The sequence below is a fragment of the Ascaphus truei genome, chromosome 5, assembly GCF_040206685.1.
Source record: "Ascaphus truei isolate aAscTru1 chromosome 5, aAscTru1.hap1, whole genome shotgun sequence".
NCBI classification, from domain to species: Eukaryota; Metazoa; Chordata; class Amphibia; order Anura; family Ascaphidae; genus Ascaphus; species Ascaphus truei.
In genome coordinates, this window is record NC_134487.1 from 280,229,690 (window position 1) to 280,252,010 (window position 22,321).

The 22,321-nt window shown below is 42.5% G+C and overlaps 1 protein-coding gene across 2 annotated transcripts in view; it reads left to right on the forward strand.

The window, feature by feature from the left end:
* The window catches only part of ABTB3 (ankyrin repeat and BTB domain containing 3), a 182,110-nt gene that overhangs the window by 142,391 nt on the left and 17,398 nt on the right, over positions 1-22,321 (forward strand). For both annotated transcript variants that reach the window (XM_075602254.1, XM_075602253.1), the window contains 4 exons: positions 14,451-14,603; positions 17,110-17,275; positions 19,603-19,692; positions 21,493-21,594. In XM_075602254.1, the coding sequence (XP_075458369.1) occupies positions 14,451-14,603; positions 17,110-17,275; positions 19,603-19,692; positions 21,493-21,594 (511 nt within the window). The remainder of the gene's footprint in view (positions 1-14,450; positions 14,604-17,109; positions 17,276-19,602; positions 19,693-21,492; positions 21,595-22,321) is intronic.

Sequence of the window (22,321 nt, forward strand, 5' to 3'; positions counted from 1 at the left end):
AAAGATTACGACGGTTGCGAAACATTTTTTATGTGAACATAAGGCTGACAATTCAGTACTATCTGCATTTGCCATGTGTCTCTTTGGGGATACGTGGTGGCGATATTGAAAGAGCGCTCCTACAGAGGGAATGCAGGTGGATTGTCACCTTGGGCTCAATATTACCCCAGGATCTGAACGATTATCTGGGGTTTTCTATGTTTTTATAATTTATGATGTTATCCGTTTTTCCCCAGTTTCACCTTTTTCCTCCCGCTCTATCTTAATAAAATGTTGGTTTTTATTTTTAAGGGATTTAATGGTCAGTGTTTAGGTTCATGACTGTTTTTTATGTTTTATTTATTTACAATTGTCTACAGTGATGCTTACCTTTCTCTCCCAATATTACAATAATTACATCAAAATTTATTTTCCCCTTTTCTGTTCTAGTATTTGTAGTACTAATCTAATGATAGTTTGGTTTTATTCTGTACATTGACTCTTTTCTCCTTTTTTCCACTATTTTAGATATTTGTAGATTTTCAATGTATCCTGAGGCTTTCCTCACAGTGGAGATACCACACCATTGGAGTGTGTGTTATATTTGTGTCCACTGGATAAGGGCTGATACCCTTAAGATCTTCCATAATGAGTATGCAGTTATACTACAACATCTGATGAAGCTAATGATGAAAATCACATTCTGATTGTGCATTGACAGTACAACTATAATGATGGATATTTTCGCCTTTAAAGTCTCTATTATGGATATGAGGTGTGTTATTGCACATGTCACTTGAGTATCGGCATCCCTGTCCTGCCTGCTATGATAGCAGAAATTGTCCAGTTGCAGCACAGCTAATTCAGGTGCCCGATATGAAAGTTTAACTGCGCATGCGCGGGAACTGAACTCCCGTTGCGGCGCGAAGATGATGTCATTCAGTTACCTCAGGTTGTATGAGATTGGCTTGCCACGTGCCCGGCTGCAGTACAGTGTATTCGGCTATTTGGGAAGTCTGTGGAGCGCATGCGCGGGAATCAGACTCTCGCTGCGGCGCGGTGGGAAGATGACGAAACTACGCTACTACAGTTTCTGAGATTGATCTGTTATGAACAGCAGATGTTGCCTGGCTATAGCGCCACCTACCTGGAGTCTGGCATGGGTATTTGTGATGCGCATGTGCGGCAGCCAATCCTTTAATATGTATGGACGTGGGACTTTTTTGGCGCGAAAAATACGTCATTCAGCAATATCTTTTTAAACCGGATGTGTTCCACAGCCAATTTACCACCTTAGAAGAAGCCCTAGTTGGCGAAACGCGTTGTGGGTCATATGTGCTGCTGGCCCTGACTTCTGGCTCCTATTTGAACTTTATTATTTTCTGGGACTTTCTTTATATGTAGTTTCTGCACTCTACTCTGCGGTTACCATTATCCAGGACTCTACACTACATCTGGATTTATGTCAACTATGCCATAAAGGAGTTGAGTATACTCTTTCCATATACCACTGATATCATCCAGTAACTGTACTGGTTTGGAATATATGAGTCTCTCTCCTGTTCATGTTGCCATTTTGGCTTGGTGTTTTGGGTTACTGAAGTACCTTTATGTTTTCTGTTATGTGCTATATTTATAGTTTCATGTCATTAGGTATTTTCATTATTTAGCCCTATACACTAGCATAGTTTGCTTGGTATATTCTTTTATTATTTTGTGTTATGTCCATACCCCATTGACCGGCCGGTTGTGAATCACTATGGGTACCTGGTCCCCATAGTGGTTCTATTCAGTGAGGTTTATGTTCATTATATAGTCCCTTTGATTTAATTTATTTTTTTGTTTTATATTTTTTAGAATCCAGTTAGCCAGGGTTCCAGCCAGCTGTTTTTTTGTTTTCCTTTATATTTTGACTCAATAAATTTATTACTATTATTCTTTGCATCATTAGTCTGAGTGCTGTTTGAGAGGTTTCTTTTTCTGTGTGTATATTGTGACAGAAACCAGGGGATGGTAATAAATTCCGTATATAGGGCTCCCAGGATACTAGACAGTTTCTATCCTGTTTGGCCTGGGAGTGCAGCCTTATAATACATACACTCCATCCCACAGTTTGGCAAGCGCTGGAACTGAGGGATGAGAGATCCAGACCAGAGTTTGTCTGCTGCCTGATTTCTGTCACCTGTCATGCTAATTAGGAATCAGGTATGAAAGACTGATTTCCTGTTTGCTCTGGTCTCCCCACAAGAGCCAGGAGGCTGGAAGGCTGCTGAACTACAGAGGGGAGAAGCCTCTTCCCCAAACAGGTTCAATCTTTCTGTTCATTTGTGTAAGACTGCAAAAGTACCATGTTTTGATGTTGGAAGTGGAAAAGCCACTTCCAACCCTGAGTCAGGGATATCTAAGTTAAGTTATCGCTCAGGTGAGCAGCTTTTGTTTTGATCTGTTTTCTGTTGTATGCACTGTGGCAGTCTCAGTGCCTGGGACTGAATAAACCAGGCATAGCCTGTTTAAAGGAACAGTACGTGACGCCTCATCATTTAACCTACCCTAAAAGACCGTGTTCTAAACAGTCCCGGACAAACGACGGAGCCCCGGAGTAAGCCGTTTGTCACATATGGTGGAGAATGCGGGCAGAGCACTAGGGGGTCTGCGGGTTGAAGAACTTTGAAAAAAAAAAAAAGTTTTTTTCCTCCTCTGCAAACAAGATGGAAGACGTGGTGGGTGCACTGGTACGCAATGTCGCTGCCCAGAAAGACACGAATGAAACCCAGCAACAGCTGTTAATAGCCCAGCAAGAAACTAATGCAAACCAGCAGCAGACGAATGCAGCCCAGCAACAGCTGCTAATAGCCCAGCAAGAGATTAATGCCAACCAGCAACAGGTGAATGACAACCAGCAACAGGCGAATGCAAACCAGCAACAGACGAATGAAGCCCTGCAAAACGCGAATGCAAACCAGCAAGAGACAAACCGCTTGCTGAGAGAGGAGCAACAGCGGTTCGCTCAGGGCTTACAGCAGGAACTCGAGATCCTGAGGGGGACTATCAGTAACCTTCCACTGGCAGTGGCAGCCCCAGTTCCGAAAATGACCAGGGCAAGCCACTACCTTCAGAAGATGGGACCCTCGGATGATGTGGAAGCCTATCTTCTCACGTTTGAACGCACGGCACAGAGAGAGGGATGGCCAGAAGCTGAGTGGGCTGGTCTAATCGCACCCTTCCTAAGCGGCGAACCCCAGAAGGCTTACTTTGATCTAGAGCCAGCCGAAGCTAACGTCTATGCAAAATTGAAGTTCGAGATCCTCGCCCGCCTCGGCGTAACCACGGCTGTTCGCGCCCAAAGGTTTCACGCATGGTCCTTCACGATGGATAAAGCCACCCGAAGCCAGATGTATGACCTCATCCACCTCGCCCGGAAGTGGCTACAACCCGAGATCAACTCAGCCAGCCACATCGTGGAACGGTTGGTCATGGACCAGTTCTTGAGGAAACTTCCCTCTGCCTTACGCCGTTGGGTCAGTCGGAGTGACCCCCACAATGCGGATGAGCTTGTGGCCCTCGTAGAAAGGTACAATGCAGCAGAAGAGCACCCGCAACCCACAGTCGTGGAGCAACCCCACTACCCGAGGTTCCAGGACTCTTCCAGAGACGGTAAAAGGGTACCGGGGTTAAGGGGCGCTGAAGAGCGGCGACCACCTTCATGCAGCACCAGCAACAGTGGTTCGCACACTAAGGGCAATAGCCAACATGGGGAGCCGGGAAAAGGCTCTAAGTGGGACACAGACTATGTACCTAAATGTGTAAATTGTCATGAGAGGGGCCACACAGCAAAAATCTGCCCACTAAATGATGAGCCCATGCAATGCAACAGCATGGAACCTTATTCGCTGTTGTCCCAATGTATGGGCCCTAGCCCAGAGGACCCCTTGAATAACCATCTGTGGGCATTTGTAAAGGTTAATGGTAAGAGGGTTCGGGCACTTCTTGACTCTGGGAGCATGGTCACACTAGTGTCCGAATACCTCTTGCCCATTAAGAAGAAACAGGGAAACAGTTCACAAAGAGTGGCAATTTGTTGTATACATGGGGATAATCATGAATATTCCACTGTTGATGTTTTTTTTGAAACAGAGTTTGGTTCTTTAGATTTCAAGGTGGGTATTGTACCCAAACTGGCACATGATGTGTTAATAGGGACCGACTTTCCCCATTTTCTAAAAATGTGGTCCCCCGCTCAGAATAGCGCCCAGAGTTCAATAGCGGACCATAACGAAGTATTAGAAGAAACAAATCCTTTCCCTTTTTCAGAAATGGAGGTTGACGAGGGCCCAAATAAGAAGGGGGAAAAGGAGGAGTGCTGTAAAATTCCCTTCCCCATCACTACTTTGGTAGGGAATACCCCAAATCAAGATGTTGAGCAGACACTTACCAACCCAGAACCCGATAAGACCCTCGCTGACCTAGAGGTCAGTCCTGGGAGTTTTAAGAAGGCCCAGTGGGAGGACCCCACATTAGCGGTAGCAAGGGGAAATATACGGGACCAGAATAGTACTCCTGGCCAACCAGATAGGTCACTTGCTTACCCCTACTTCGAGGTAGAGAACGACCTAGTATATCGGGTTGATAAAAGGAAATCAGTTACAACTAAACAATTGTTGGTACCACGGACATTCCGTAACGTAGTATTACACCTCGCACATAGTCATCCATTGGGGGGACACCTAGGGGTGGAAAAGACAAAAGAAAAGGTTCTCCGAAGCTTCTATTGGCCTGGGGTTCTGGCAGAAATTACGAATTATTGTTCCTCATGCCCAGAATGTCAGATCACCGCCCCGTTCAAGGCGTACCGCAGCCCATTGGTACCCCTTCCCATAATAGAGGTACCATTTGACCGGATTGCTATGGATCTAGTAGGACCCCTAATAAAGTCTGCTAGGGGACATCAGCATATATTGGTAATATTAGATTATGCCACCCGATATCCGGAGGCAGTTCCCCTACGTAGCACCTCAGCTAAAAACATAGCAAAAGAGTTAGTAGTTCTGTTTTCCCGGGTCGGGATTCCTAAAGAGATTCTATCTGACCAGGGAACACCATTTATGTCCCAAGTAACGAAAGAGCTATGTAAACTCCTAAAAATCAAGCATCTCAGAACCTCAGTCTATCATCCACAAACAGATGGTTTAGTGGAAAGGTTCAATAAAACCTTAAAGAGCATGTTACGGCGGGCGGTTGATAAAGATGGGAAAAACTGGGATTGTTTGTTACCGTACCTGTTATTTGCCATTAGGGAAGTTCCCCAATCATCCACAGGCTTCTCCCCGTTTGAACTATTGTATGGCCGACACCCAAGGGGCTTACTGGATATAGCCAAAGAGACTTGGGAACACGAGGTTACCCCTTACAGAAGTGTAATAGAGCATGTTGCCCAGATGCAGGACCGCATTGCTGCAGTCCTACCCATAGTGAGGGAACACATGGAGAAAGCTCAAGAAGCACAGAGGAATACATATAATAAGGGTGCTAGGGTCAGAATTTTTTCTCCAGGTGATAGGGTACTAGTTCTGGTTCCCACCGTGGAGAGTAAATTCCTTGCTAAATGGCATGGGCCATATGAGGTCTTGGAAAGAGTGGGAGAAGTAAATTATAAGGTAAGACAGCCAGGTAGGAGGAAACCTGAGCAAATTTACCATATAAACCTACTCAAGCCCTGGAAAGATAGAGAAGTCTTGTTAACCCTAGTACCCCCAGGTCCGTCAGAGAATCAAGAAACTGACCCAGAGGTTAGCATAGCTGAAACCCTGTCTGTTCATCAGAAACGAGAGGTTCAGAATTTTGTGAAAAGAAACAAAGAAATCTTCTCTATACGGCCAGGTAGAACTAGCGTAATTGAACATGACCTAGTCTCTGAACCGGGGGTCCGAGTTAACCTTAAACCGTACCGAATCCCAGAGGCCAAAAGAAAGGCTATAAGTTTAGAGGTTAAAAAAATGCTAAAACTAGGTGTAATTGAGGAATCCCAAAGTGGGTGGAACAGCCCTATAGTCTTAGTCCCAAAGCCAGATGGTACAACAAGGTTTTGTAATGACTACCGGAAACTAAACGCGGTGTCAAAATTTGATACTTATCCTATGCCCAGGGTAGATGAACTTGTAGAGAGACTGGGCAAAGCCCGATATCTCACAACCCTAGACCTAACAAAAGGGTACTGGCAGGTTCCCCTCACAGAAAGGGCAAAAGAAAAGACAGCCTTCTCAACCCCAGACGGCCTCTTTCAGTATAAGGTGTTGCCTTTTGGCTTACATGGAGCTCCCGCCACATTCCAAAGAATGATGGATAAAATTTTAAAACCACATGCTCGGTATGCTGCCGCCTACCTGGATGATGTGGTAATCCATAGTGAAGATTGGCAATCCCACCTTCCAAAGGTCCAAGCTGTGCTTGACGCAGTCCGGTCTGCTGGACTAACTGCTAACCCCGCTAAATGCACTATTGGTCTGGAGGAGGCCAAGTATCTGGGATATTCTATTGGCAGAGGTTTACTCAAACCCCAAACACTCAAAGTGGAGGCGATACAAAATTGGCCAAGGCCAGTTACAAAAAAACAAGTAAGGACCTTTTTGGGGTTAATTGGGTACTATAGAAGGTTTATTCCCAATTTTGCAACTAAGGCAACCCCACTAACTGACCTCACAAAAGCAAGAGGACCGCTAATGGTAAAGTGGTCCCCCGAAACCGAACAGGCCTTTAGAAGCCTGAAAGAAGCTCTCTGTGCCCAACCAGTGTTGGTCACACCTGACTTCTCCAAAGAGTTCGTAGTCCAAACCGACGCATCTGAGGTAGGGCTGGGGGCGGTACTCTCCCAGGAGTCTCAAGGTGAGGAGCACCCCATCCTTTATTTAAGTAGGAAACTAAATCCCCAGGAGAAAAGTTACTCCATAGTAGAGAAAGAGTGTCTCGCAATAAAGTGGGCTGTAGAGACGCTCAAATACTACCTGTTGGGGAGAAAATTCCGGTTGGTCACAGATCATGCACCCCTTACCTGGATGTGTCAAAACAGGGAAAAGAATGCTAGAGTGACCAGGTGGTTCCTAAGCCTACAACCCTTTAAATTTTCTGTGGAACACAGGTCAGGGCACAAACATGGCAATGCTGACGGGTTGTCAAGGATGCACTCCCTAATATCCATGGTCGCTCATCCCTCGAGGTCTGAGCTGGGGGGGAGGATATGTGACAGAAACCAGGGGATGGTAATAAATTCCGTATATAGGGCTCCCAGGATACTAGACAGTTTCTATCCTGTTTGGCCTGGGAGTGCAGCCTTATAATACATACACTCCATCCCACAGTTTGGCAAGCGCTGGAACTGAGGGATGAGAGATCCAGACCAGAGTTTGTCTGCTGCCTGATTTCTGTCACCTGTCATGCTAATTAGGAATCAGGTATGAAAGACTGATTTCCTGTTTGCTCTGGTCTCCCCACAAGAGCCAGGAGGCTGGAAGGCTGCTGAACTACAGAGGGGAGAAGCCTCTTCCCCAAACAGGTTCAATCTTTCTGTTCATTTGTGTAAGACTGCAAAAGTACCATGTTTTGATGTTGGAAGTGGAAAAGCCACTTCCAACCCTGAGTCAGGGATATCTAAGTTAAGTTATCGCTCAGGTGAGCAGCTTTTGTTTTGATCTGTTTTCTGTTGTATGCACTGTGGCAGTCTCAGTGCCTGGGACTGAATAAACCAGGCATAGCCTGTTTAAAGGAACAGTACGTGACGCCTCATCATTTAACCTACCCTAAAAGACCGTGTTCTAAACAGTCCCGGACAAACGACGGAGCCCCGGAGTAAGCCGTTTGTCACAATATATATATATATATATATATATATATATATATATATATAAACATTACTCCTGATGAGTTATATATTTATATATAAAGAAAGCGAGTGCGCACGCTCCTTGTGTGATATCGTAGGGACAAATTTATTAAATCAATATTACTCCACAATCATCAAACTCACAAACGCCGACATGTCTCAGGTATGCATAAGTACATTACTCAAACTCCATCTCTGCTATCCAGGGGCCAAGAACAGGCAGTGAAAAGGTACTTGAAATATTCAAGGACTATTTTCTGTAGTGGGAAAAAGATGACGCTGTGCTCATTTGCATGTAATTTCCCAAAATCCCTGGCTGCAGTGGAAACAGTGTATGCGGAAAGATAACGGGGAAAGGCAGGGTTGCAGACCTGTCTGAAACATGTGAATGTGCTCACAAGTGATTTTATTTACTATTGTGGGAAATACATTCAGATGGGTTACAAATAAATGGCCTTTTCAATTAACCCTTTGGCTGCATGGCCAATGCCTCCTTGTCTGTGAAGCAACTCTGCAAATGAATAATGAGTTGCTGGCCGCTCTGGCAGCGGGGAAGTTAGTACAATAAGGCCTGGGACATAGTGAGTTTGTCCGGGCTGAGGCGCGCTGAGGCTCAGGGAAAGCGGTGCTTTCCCTGGTCTTACACAGCGCGCCGTCAGGGGGCGAAGCGGGGCCGGGCCAGTGACGTCACGGAGCTGGTTCGCCCTCATTGGGCGAACCGCTCACGTGACCGGCCCTGCGCTCCGGCAAGCAGGAAAATCTCAAACCTCCGTCAGACACACGCTTCCCCAAGCGTGCGAACGCGTGCGCGAGCCCCTGCTAAAGCCGCTCTCATTGCGGCTGCAGGGGCTCAGTGCCGAGCAGCAGCACGGTTCAGCACGGCGCTGACCATGTCCGAGGCCTAAACCATATGACTCCGAGCACACCGAGTTTCACTGGAAACCTGTATTTGTTTATTGGAGGAACAAACAAGGTCCAGCAAACCTTCTCCGGCCTGTGGTTTTTCCAAGGCTTTATCTCTGACCTATACTATATGCTGGGAGTTACTGTGCTGCTATCTTTATGCCAACACATATATTACACATGGTCAACATAAAGGGCCAGTGAATGTGGCCCTGGGGACCTAACCAACGTGCTGAAGGGATTTCAGAACAAACAGTTGGCGCTGCTGTACATAGAGCACAAAGACAAGCAAATCTGGTTCCACTAATATTTTTCCATGATGTTTTTCAGTTTGGAAATATTTCCACTTCAGTGTTTAATTTGTCTTTCCCTGTATTTACTTACCTTAACTTTAGACAGTGTGCAGTATGTTATGATGTAAAACAAGTATCCGTCAGCAGCTCGTATGGTTCATGTCCTTTTGCACGTTATTTTCTACTCATTTTTGCATAACATAACTGTTTTTAGATGCTAAGAAACTTGTGGGATGTGGTAAGATACAGGGTAAGGGCTTTGTTTCATTGCCAGAAGCCTGCGGTTTATTGTGGAGAGAGCATAGATTTATTCCGTTCCTCAGTGCACAGATGCAAGGTAACACAAGAGGAAAGGAGAGACATTGGAGAAATGCCCAAGAAATTTCAAATTGGGTTCCACGCTAACATAGGTTGCCATGCAACATTAATCTATGACTTCAGCACAGGTCAGAGATATTTAAGTCACCTTTCTCTGTGCTACATGCCAAGATTTGAAGAAAAAAGGCATTATTGAGAGTGAGAAAGAATGAACGAGTGCTTAAGGTGAGTAAGTGATGTATTTAATAGTCATATAATAGGGCCTCCTACAGAAAACGGTGTCAGCTGTTGCAGAGTGGTGACTGATAACACTGCACCGTCGATGAGGCTTACAGGCCCAGATACAGAAAGCTCTGCTGTTACTTAATGTGGCGTTAACGTAACTTAATGGCACGTTGAAATTAAAGGTCAATGACGTGACTTGAAGTCATGTTTTCTTCAGTGAAGAGCATTGCTTTAACTATAACAGCCATTCATGATGGTGGCGTGCAAATGATATGCAGATTAGGCGTTTTAACATTGGAAAACCACAAAAGTCTGTTATGGTTTACACGATACTTAATGTTATATTAGTTAGGTCATAGCTAAAGACTTTTACAGGGCCTCGGTGTGTGTAACTAATATGGTTTACCTAACATAGTGGTATTTCCCTCTCCTCTCTCAACTTGAGTTAAAGACCTATTTGAGGCTCTGGCTCAGAGTAACGGTAAGACACACTTAACATCAAATTGTCATCTGTAGGGATATACGGTGTCCAAAAAATGACCAAGTAACCGGTACCGGGTACCGGAAGGAAAGAAAAAATTACTCTGCCGGGTAATTTTGACGTACCTGCAGCCGGTGGCGGAGGATAAAGAAGATCAAGGCGACATCCTGGTGGAAGTGGGAGCAGAGGAAGACATCCTTCAGCCGGTGAGAGCAGAGGAACATGTGACCAGAGCTGGAGCATTAACAGAGGATAGCCGGGGAGGAGCACGCCCCAGCGGTCCGTCTTCCGGTGTCTGCTACAGCGCAGCTCCTCCCCGGCTGTCCTCTAGTAACGCTCCTGCTCCGGTCACATGTTCCTCTGCTCCCGCAGCCACCAGGATATCGCCCGTCGTCCTCCTCGCCGTCTGCAGGCAAGTTACTTCTGCTGCTCTGCTGCTGCTGTTCTCCAAGAGGAGGACCAAGGGAACAGAGCAGGATGGAAATACCCGGCACCTGGTCCCAGCGCCCTGGGCCAGTTCCGGGTAATTTCCGGGTACTTTAAATATGGACGGGTACCGGGTAATTTCCAGGCACCCGGTACATCACTAGTCATCTGATAACACAATGTTTATGTTTCGTATGTTGATCCCCCCCTCCTCCCTGCTCGACCCCGGCTTCAGTTTGTGCACCGCTGGTCTAGGGAATAAAGTGATGCTGCTGTTAAGTACTATAGAATGATTTCGTATTGACCACTGTAATTCAATCTAATGCTCTGATGGATCCTGCTTTGGGTTTTTTTCTATAAATGAAGGTCAAAGCTGTAATCGAAGTGGCAAATATCTCATTTATTTGATGGTTTGCATATTTGTGTTTTCAATACTACGTATGTTTGAATCAGTCAGTCATGCATAACACATAATCACAGTACAGGTAGGCTATTAGAAAAAGATTACTTACATGATATGTTTATGAGCTCCCACCATATTTTATACTAACGACCAGACCTGCTATTCAAATGAATGACTTGCACAAGTAGAGAAAATGTCACAAGCAGCAAAACACTCGTTTTCCTTTCACATACCGGCCAGGGGGATATTGGATGATATCTTAATAAGATATCTTAATAAGATACATTGAGGTAATTAGGCTGTATGTATACTACGATGTCTGTCAATTATATCCATGCCTAATAAAAACGTTTGTAAAAAAAAAAAAAAGATACATTGAGGTGGACATCTTGTAGATGACTCATCTTGTGGTTTTGTGTCTTGCATCCTTGTCACGTGTAAAGAACTTATTATTCAAGCATCAAACGTTGATCACAGATTGCTATCAAAAAACATTTTTGCCAAATCAGGGTTGACTGATTATTTCTTTTCATACGAAAGAGTGAAAAAAAAACCTATTTAAAGCCACAGCAGTCCTCGCTGGTTATTGTATTGATTTTTTTTAAAACTGTATTCAGACTGGGGATTCATCCGAGCTTAACCACTCTATTGGGAGCTATGGGGACCCCACGATCCTGAGATACATACCCGTGATCGAGAGGGTTGCCAGGTGGCTTCTCCAAACATACTGGACACAATGGTGGAAGGTGTGACGCGCTCGAAACAGTTGACGTTGCGGCTTTCTATTGAATGACTGTGGACGCCATTTAAAAAAAAAACACATTAGGAAGTGTCCCAACACCTAAAAAGTATTTAACACCTGGAAGTATCTGAGGACTGAGGGGTTGGTGGAGCTGAAAAAAAGGGCACGTTTAAAATGCTTTTCTTTGTGCCAATTCATATAAAAACACAGCTTGCTATGTCACCCTCTGGTTTTGTTATTTACATAAAGTGTAGGTGAGATATGCAGAATTGAACCCACAAATGTGTGCAATTAAGGACAACACCGTAGCCACTGTAGAATTTTTCACCTCTTCCTCCAGCACTGTATATTAATTGAAAATGAGTTGTACTTATCATTTGATATTTATTATTGGAATTGCAATATTTTAGGAATGTATCATTTCTGCATATCCATCTTGCATTTGTAATCACGTATGGTGTGTGTGTGTGTGTGTGTGTGTGTGTGTCTGTGTGTGTGTGTGTGTGTGTGTGTGTGTGTGTGTGTGTGTGTGTGTGTGTGTGTGTGTGTGTGTGTGTGTGTGTGTGTGTGTGTGTGTGTGTGTGTGTGTGTGTGTGTGTGTGTGTCTGTGTGTGTCTGTGTGTGTCTGTGTGTGTCTGTGTCTGTGTGTGTGTTTCATTCTGAGAAACCAGGCATAATTCAATTTACAAAACAATTGTTCTAATCTATTCAATATATTCAACAAAGCATTTTAGAAGCCTTCTTTCTCAGAACTGTATTACCATTCTCACATCATTGTTTGTTAATATCGCCCTGCATTAACGCATTGTTTTACCTTGTTCTGTTAGAAACTCTTACAGGTCCACATTTCCCTAGTTAATACAGAAATAAATATTTTCTTTTTGTATCCCCTGCTTAACACCCTTGAAATGAGCTCTGAGGCAATAGCTTAAGTACCCGGTGCTAGTAATTGGCAATACAGAGAAGATTGATTTTGTTTTTAAATTGCCGTGGTGTTTAACAGGTAGTGGAAGTCTTTCTGTGATTTGAGTGAACACCTTTTACTAAAAGTCTGGTCCTAAAATGAGTCAAACGCAGAGATCATGTTTGGTAAAAAAAAATGCTCAATCTGAATCCAACCGTAGTTGGTGTGTTGGTGTGTTGGTGTGTGTGTGTTGGTGTGTGTGTGTGTGTGTGTGTGTGTGTGTCACTATGACACAGAAACGCCCATTAAAGTCAATAAGAATTCCCGTGCTCCTACTACAGCCTCTATATAACTGCCCCAGATGCACAGAGATTATCCCCCATCGGGGAGACCTATGATGTAGGGACACATACTCCTAAAACAAGACAGACACCTCATCCTCTGGTGCCTCTGGAGTGCCGGTTCCTTCTTGTTTTATGAGGATGTGTCCTACTTTATAGGAGTAACACCAGGGCTAGGTATATAACATAATCTGAAGCCCCAGCGGTAACCTTAGCGGACCTTTGTGGCTATGCAATGTTATGGTAACGCCTCATTTGCATGTTATTTGCATAGTATTATTACTACCGCCTGTTATAGTTTACACTATATGCTTTAAGCGAGAAAACATGACCCAACGTTATATTATTGTCCTGTGAAGATACGCCATTAGTGTTAATGTGACGTTATGGTACAGTAGGTTATCGCCACGTTAAGTGACTTAACCCAGCTTTGTGGATCTGGACTTTAATGTCCAGCTGGTCAGTCCAGCAGGATGAGGTATAAAGAATCATGTAGCTGAAATGCCAATGACTAATGAATCAGGCAAGTATTGGCCTGCTAACGGTCCCCTCGTTTGCAGATCTAAATCTGCTTCATAGATTAAAGTACGGTAGTTGCCACTGAAAGTATCCTTGTTCATACAGTGTATGAAAATACTTTTATCAGTTTTGCTCTAAATAAAAATGACTTTAAAGCAGGTCAAGTATTAAGGATATCCCTGATTCAGCACAGATGGCTCATTGTTTTACTGAAGCAGGGATATCCTGAAAACCTGACCTGCTCCTGGCCCTTGAGGACTGGAGTTGCCCACCTGCTTTAAATTATAGTGCAAGAAAATATGTTGTCGCAACAACAAAACAAAAAAACCCTAATCAAGTTCAAGTATATGAAAGTATATATGATGATTTCTACATAGCGTGCAATACCATAATAAAACAAATGGTAATAATCATATTGTAATAGCATAACTTACATTAAGCTCCATTCTGCGTATTGATATTACATCATACCTGCCAACTGATTACAGATCGCCAGCGTTAAAGATTATCCAGGGGCATCTTTCTTTATATCGTGACCTTATGTTAAAGCTGCCAATGAACTACCAACGAAATGCAAAACTGGGACAAGGTGACCTAGAGGTAGTTGCCGCCAATGAGTGATGATTATATGCCGTTAGGTCCGGGGTGCTCAACTCCAGTCCTCGAGCCCCCCCCCCAACAGGTCAGGTTTGTAGGATATCCCAGCTTCAGCACAGGTGGCTCAATCAGAGGCTCAGTCTTCAACTGAGCCTCTGATTAAGCCACCTGTGCTGAAGCAGGGACTGATTGAGCTATCTGTGCTGAAGCAGGGACTGATTTAACCTCCTGTGCTGAAGCTGGGATATCCTGAAAACCTGACCTGTTGGGGGGAGGGGGGTTAGCTTGAGAACTGAAGTCGAGCACCCCAGCATTAAGTAATAAGGAAAGAAACTTATTTCCAGCGTGTCGGGATTTCAGTGGCTTATACTGAGCATGTACATGGATTGTGTTCTTAATGGAGGAACATCTCGTCATTGGTAATCTCAATGTGTTTACATTCTCAGGCCATTTTTAATGCTCCCACCTCTAATGGAATGGATACGGGTGGCTGTGGCTCACGCAGGGTACCGCCGAAGCTTTTCCGTGGACAGTGATGATGTTCGACAAGCCGCTCGCCTTCTTCTTCCTGGCGTTGACTGTGAACCCCGACAGCTAAAGTATGTACAATCATTATGTAGGACAGGGGTGGCCAACTCAGTCGTCATGGGCTACCAGCAGGTCAGGTTCTCAGGATATCCCTGATTCAGCACAGGTGGCTCAATCAGTGGCTCAGTCTTTGACTGAGCCACTGATTGAGCCACCTGTGCTGAAGCAGGGATATCCTGAGAACCTAACCTATTGGTAGCCCTTGACGACTGGAGTTTCCCACCCCTGATGTAGGAATAGACAATGGCAGACACTGTTTTTTTCTCTTGTTCCTTATTGTTCACACTATTTATATTAGGAAGTAAACAAACACACAAAACCTCAGCAAGCTCTTTTTGGGAACTCCTGAGCCCCCACAAAATATATATGTATATATGTATATAAGTGTCAAAAAGGAGAGCTATTGAGCGTGGCATATGTATACAACAGAAAGAGAAGCCCAATGCTACATCCAATATGACAAAAATACACAGTAAAATACTTATATGTTCTCTGGAAAAAGGGTCATTTAGTTTAACCCTTTGGCAAATGAGAATTTTAATCCTAATAGAGGTGTATTAGTATTTTATCTGGTAGCGTTAGGACTTGCGGGCAGGGTCTGCCTTGATGTGGCTCACAGGCTTACAACGCTTTGGCCAAAGGGTTAAACTAAATGACCCTTTTTCAAGAGAATACTGTATGTAAGTATTTTACTGTGTATTTTTGTCATATTGGATGTAGCATTGGGCTTCTCTGTCGTTTATTATATTAGGAAGTATCAAGAAATAAATCATTAGTAGGTATCTCCCCCTTAAAAATACAGTATTTTGCCATCTGGAAAATTAACGAATGCTTTGTTAGTTATTTAATGTGTATGTATATTTTATTCCTATTTATTATTAATGTTTTGTTATTTTATAGAAGTATATATCACATTTTGTTATCTTAATAATTCAGAAACCTCCTCTTTGGTTAGGCTTGGACAGGTATACAAATACATTTTATGGCCACTATAATTAGGCAAGATGTCATTTATTTAGAATAGGGAAAATTCATCAAATGTATACTCGCAACAGCAAAAAAGCTGTAGTTTTAGTCAAGTGATTATTAATGTTGCTGCTATGTGAATTAAGTGGTCAACGCTATTTGGAGGGGATCCATGTGCTTCTAGCAGTTAGCATGGAGAGAAAAGGGAGCAATTTTACAATAGCCTAGCTGCCTCAAACATTATTTCTGCATCTTATACAAGGTACTGTTTATTTAGCTTAGACAAGGGCAAAACAGAAGAGGAGACTTGGTAAAAAAAGAAACACGGCTCACTAAGGGCCTCATGCAGAGAGCAGCGCTATTTAAAATTGGAGAGGGGAATAAAAAGTAGCTTTAATGGAGAGTTTTTTTCTCCATATGCAGAAAGGTCCGAAAACTGCATTTAAAATGCGTTTCAACCAGCGATATGCGCGCTGTTGAAACTTGTGGGGAAAAAATCGCGTTTTTTTTTTTTTCTCCCCCACCGGCCGCCGAGCTCCAGCTTCTTGCCAAATTTTTTTGGAGAAGCAAAATGTTGAAAATCGCGCCATTTTTTTGGCGTGAACAGCCACTAGATGGCGATCGCGCCTCTCTGAATACGGCAGTTTTCAACACTGGAGAGATTTAGGTTCTCTCCAGCCGCGCGGCGAAATTTGCAAAAAAAAAAAAAAATGGCGCTTTTTTTAAAACTCGCCAGTACCTGCCTTTCTACAGGCATTTTTCTCCAAAAAATGCCGCTATTCCCCTTACCGCTGCTCTCTGCATAGGCCCCTAAGTGCGCCCGATCATGCAAGTTAAAGCAGCCGTTCAAGCTGCCGTGTTTTTTTATTTTTTTTATTATTATTTATTTGTCTCTTCAAAATGTGCATCAATACAATCCACACAACGATAAGTAATTAGCTAGGTTGCGATCAATCCGTTCTCCTGTGATTGATCGACGGAGAGTCGGATCAGGGGTTTACTAAACAGTGCAGCAGAAGAGGACCAAAGATGCAAAGTTCTGTGGGGAAGATCATGTGACCAGGCAGTCTCTAGATACAACTGGAGCACTGCTAGAGAGATGGCAAGGCTCAAAAAGGGTGTGCCAGAGCCTGTTTCAGAAGAGGAAGGGGATGTGACTTTTGCTATAGAAACAAAAAATGATTGTTACAATATACTACATAAAAAATGTCATTCAGAGTTGGTTTTTTTTTTTGGTTTTTTTACGAATATGCTACCAGTATTTTTTCATAGTATAGAACTGATTTACACAAGGCATAGCGCAACTATCAACAATAGAAAGACATATCTTATTGCATTATTGTAAATGTAACATTAGTCATTACTACAAGTTTATGGATACAGTCAGAGAAGCTATGCTGATGATCAGGAAGGCAAACCCATCTGCAAATTTGACATCATTTATGGTAGTCTAGAAAACTAACACCCTCACCGTAACAGTAACTTTAGTTAAATATTTTTGATCCATTGTAAATCTAATTGTACTCATTAGATTATTCCTGTTTTGTGCAGGGCTGATGACTGTTTTTGTGCTTCTCGCAAATTGGATGCAGTGGCCACAGAAGCAAAATTTAAGCAGGATCTTGGCTTCCGAATGCTCAATTGTGGTAGAACAGACTTAGTTAAACAAGCAGTAACTTTGCTTGGCCCCGATGGAATTAACAGCATGAGTGAACAGGTGGGTACTGTTTGAAAAGTAATCGCCAACATTCAAAGTCAACTAAATCTAGGTCATGAAAATATATTTTCCTATATAAATTGAATGTTTTCTTACCTACCTGCCTACTGCATTAATGTTGGAATAGTCTTGCTTTTTAGAAATGACAACTCAATTTAAAAAATCATTGGGCAGACCCAGAATGATCAAAGCACACTTATTTACTGTAGGTTGTTGGACCTTGACAATTTTAACAAGTAATTGAGATGTTTAATTTATTACAACATTTTAAAAACAGAACCTGTCAAGGGGAAAAAAATGACTTTTTGCTCAAACATCAGAAAAATTGTGATCATTATTTTCTTAGTAAAGAGAATTAAACTAAAATATGAAAACCGCTAACAGATATTCCTTCTGAAAATCTTTGCCCTCATTCTGCCATCCCACTAAGCTCTAAGATGCCTGGAACTATTATTGTTGTTAATATCATTAATCACATTGTACATTAGGCACCAACAAATGAGATTAAAGACTGTAACGTACAGCTGAAAACAGATGCCAGTGGTAAATGAGGATGATAGTAGGGTGTAGCAATCACAAGGAGATTGTACTGTACATGTTTCCTGAAACTAAAGACTGAGCGAAAGAATTCATAAGACTTCAGTTCTAGCAATACCTACCCTATTTCTGGAGGGTCTTGGCACTGAAGGGATAAAAAGAACAAACAAGTGGAACAAATGCTTGGACATAATGGTCCGCTAGAAGAAACTCTATTATAACCTGCAAGAATCGACCCTTCTCCATAACCAATGCGGGTTCTGGAACTTGGAACTGCATGACTGTATAACCCAGGACTGTCACCTGGTAACACATCAAAATGTATTTCAAGTTTCTAATATTGCGAACAGATCAAATACCAATACAGGTGGTCCTGGGTATCCGACTGCACGCTTTCCGGCAGATGCCTTATCCGACGCCGCCTAATGCTGGCCCCTGGATGCCTTATCTCACTTCGGATCAGTTTTTCTGACAGTCACCGCCGGCGATTAACATGGACCCGCAATCCGACGGTCTGTTATCTGCCGGCGGTTTGCGGGACGCATTACGTCGGATAAGCGAGGACCGGCTGTATATGTTAATACTGTCTCAGACCTGGTGGACTTTCTAGATGCAGCAAAAAGAAATAAAAAGGGTGGCATAAGTATCATACCTTAATAACTCATATTATAATATCACACCAAGTACTTCCTCTCCTTACACATTGCTCAGTGACACAAGTGGGGCAAAATAGGTGCAAAGTCCTTTGCTTGTGTGTAATATGACTCTTAACATCAATGTTATAGTTCTTGGTTCCTTATATATGATGTACTGTTAATAGTAGATACTAATTATGGTATATTGGGTACATCACTGTGCGGTAACTAGCAATACATTATATTATGTCATTGTAATATATAAGATGTGCATTTAAACTCTTGGGCCCAGATCCACAAAGCTCGGTTATTGACTTAAGGAGGTGTTAAGCTAACGCATCATTACGTGTTAAGGGGTATCGTCATGGCTCACTAATGCAGTGTTAAGTGCTGTTTCAGCCGTAACGAGCCTGGTGGTAACTATAATGGTCGTTAGTGCTAATGATATGCAAATGAGGTGTTCCCCTAACAATGCATATCCCCAAAATAACTTGCTCGGCCTCTTATTATACATCATAGGTAGGTGCATGCAGGGTTACATTGAGATAACTTGTAGATCGAAGAAGGAAAATCCCTTTAACAACTGCACTCCATACATAAAATAGTTTATCTAGGTTAGAACGTAACTTTTCATTTTCATATAAGGCCTCCTTAAAATACATCTTACTTTAAAACAGACCAACAAACTATACTAGTAAAAATTGCTATATTTAATACTGGAGTCTAGAGCAGCCTAGATTGTAATTGTGAATTATGTTTAGTCTTGTTACGCTGACTTAAACTATATTGTAACAGGAACTTGCATTGAGCTCATCACATCACGGAGATAAGTATAGAAATGCATCTCTATTGATCTCCTTATTAAAGTAGGTCTAGTTTAGTCTTCATAAAATTAGTATGTTCTTCTATTTTACCAGATTACTTCAAGATTTAAAATGAGAACCTAATTGTGTCCAAAGCCAAAGTGCTACTAAGAAGTAAAATTATTATTACGAATAGAGACCCAAACAAGTGTTTTTACTTTTTGTTTACTTTCAAACACTTGTTTGGGTTTCTATGCATAATAACAGAGTGGCTGTTCTTTAATATTATGGCACGTACTGTCAGAGATATGTTAAATTGTAATACATAATCTCCCCTCTTTATAATGCTCAGGGAATGACCCCACTGATGTATGCCTGTGTAAGAGGAGACGAAGCCATGGTACAGATGTTGCTTGATGCTGGTGCCGGACTGAATGTTGAGGTGAGAAAATACTAACTGTATGTTAGATGTTCAGAACCATCTAAATGTCTGTGAACTACACAATTAATACTGTACTAGCTTACAAGGGAACATCTACTCACACAAGAGTCTGCAGACTCCTGCACTGTGCATAAGCAGATGTTCCCTTCTATGGCAGTATTGATTTGTCAGTGATGTTTATATTGTTGGGAACTTGCACCTACCATTCATTATTTGCCTTGTTTTGTAATCTTTACAATTTTAGGAGTGCACCACCTTGATTATTGTTTTACTTGTAAACTGCACAATTAGCATAGGTGTGACATTGAGAACAAGTAGCTGATATTCAGTATACAATCCTATTCTTAATAAATTATTTGGGAATCATTGCAATTTTTTGAAACTCCAAAAGCCTGTACGCGTGTAAGTATAATTCTGCAATTCTGTACAGTCCAAATGTCTTATTCAGTGCTACAAAGCTTTGCTCCCAGTCAGCCTTTAAACAGCTTCACAACTGCCCATAGTCATTATTTGTTCAATATCAGTATTACAATCAATTGGAAACCAAAAAAAGTAGAGGACATCATTTTTCAAGTGTTTTAAAAGTGATCTTAATATCCAGTAAAGGCCCAAATTTACTAAGCCGTAGTTGCACTAAGATTTAATACCATTTTGGCATATCTGGATCAAAATGCTCTACCAGTTACAGTAACAATCCTGCCTACCTTTTTTTAATGTATATTGATATTTTTACATTAGAACCTGAGGGTCCTCCAGAGTTGAACCAAACTATTTTCTAGCTCCAGAGCGCTCAAGGTACTTACCGGTTTAGTTGCTCGTGTTTCAACTCCCACTAAGGAAATGCCAAATCCTGTGGGTCTTGCGGGCCAATAGGAAGGCGCAATATCATCGGAGGGCTGGCGTGTGTGCACCCATTGGCTGACCATGCACTCCATTTAGTAAACATCCAGGAAGGAACTCCGGCAACTAAACCGGTAGTAGGGAGTCCACTAAGGTAAAAATAGCTTGGTTCAGCTCCGGAGAACCTTACCGTTCAAATTCTTAAAAAAATAAAAATGTCAAATAGGTTGTATCGCTGCTTTAAATGGCTGTGGTACTCAATTATAGATATTCCTTGTCAGGTTATTTCATTTTTTTTTTAAAATGTCTCTATATCCATTTCTCACAGAAACCTTACATCACATATCCAAATATGGTATGTAAAAAAAAAATATGGTATCGCGGATTGTGACTTTGATTGAAAGACAACGCTTTATCTTTATATGTTCCGAATATTTTCATATGCTTAGATAAGTCTAATATCTAGATATTTAATATCTAATATATAATATCTAGATAAGGCCGTGCTTATAGTGCCGGGAGACGGAGACGCGACCGATGACGTCACCCGTCGCCACTAGCGAAAGTTATATTTTAGTTTTAAGCGACGTTGCTGGCGACAAGGCCAGTGACGTCACGAAGGGGGCGGGCAGCGCTCTCTGATTGGTTTAGAGACAGTCACATGTGGCGACTGTCTCTAAAAAATGAAATTTACCCGGCTTCAAAATTTTTGGTCGCTCCGTCGCCGCCGCCACCGCGCTTACTATAGGCGCTTGCGACGGAGTCAATGTATTTGTTTTGGAGCGACGTCGCCGTCGCCAGGCACTATAAGCGCAGCCATAGTCTCATAGATTTTAAAAGAGTGTCACAGAAAATATTTTACGTCATTATCATCGTGTTCTTTACAAAGAAATCAAAAGGAAGCTGTTAAGTTATTTAATAATTCACGTATGACCATATTATCTTCTTTATTTTGTGCAGGTCCCCAGCACAGCACACAAGTTTCCATCTGTCCACCCTGAGACCCGTCACTGGACAGCACTGACGTTCGCTGTCCTGCAAGGGCACATTCCTGTAGTGCAGGTAACATTCATCGTTTTATTGACTAACACACCCGCTGAACCTATCATTTTATAAGTACAAGTTCCAACAGGGTTCACCTGTTCCAGTGAGAGTTATTACCACTTTGCAATGTACGTATATATTTTCTTATATAACACCAACAATGTACACAACACTTTACACTTTAAGAGAAGGAGCGGCTCAGTGCGTAAAGACACTGGCTGGCACTGAGGTTGAAGCAGGGAACCTGGTTAAATTCCCGGTGTCGGCTCCTTGTGACCTTGGGCAAGTCACTTTATCTCCCTGTGCCTCAGGCACCAAAAACATCTATTGATTGGCAGGGACCTGTGTCTGCAAAATGTCTCTGTAAAGCGCTACGTAAAACTAGCAGCGCTATACAAATACAAACTATATTATTATTTACAAAAAAGACAGACAGGGATTATTATATAATAGGAAAGGGAGAAGAGATTTTACAATCTAAGGCCTAGATTCACTAGGCGTCTTTAAATCAGGACAAAAAAGAGAAACGGCCGTTATTTTCCCTGAGTTAACGCCTTATTGATAAGGTAATTCTATGCACAAATAGCAGAAATAATTGAGCTAGGTAGAATGGGGTTATCGTCATGTTATTTCAGGGTAACGCTGCATTATATTCAAATAACATGACATTCAGTGGTGGATTTCCCCTTAGGCCGGGCCTAGGGTGGCAAATTATTATTCCCTCCCCCCCCCCAATATACAGAGG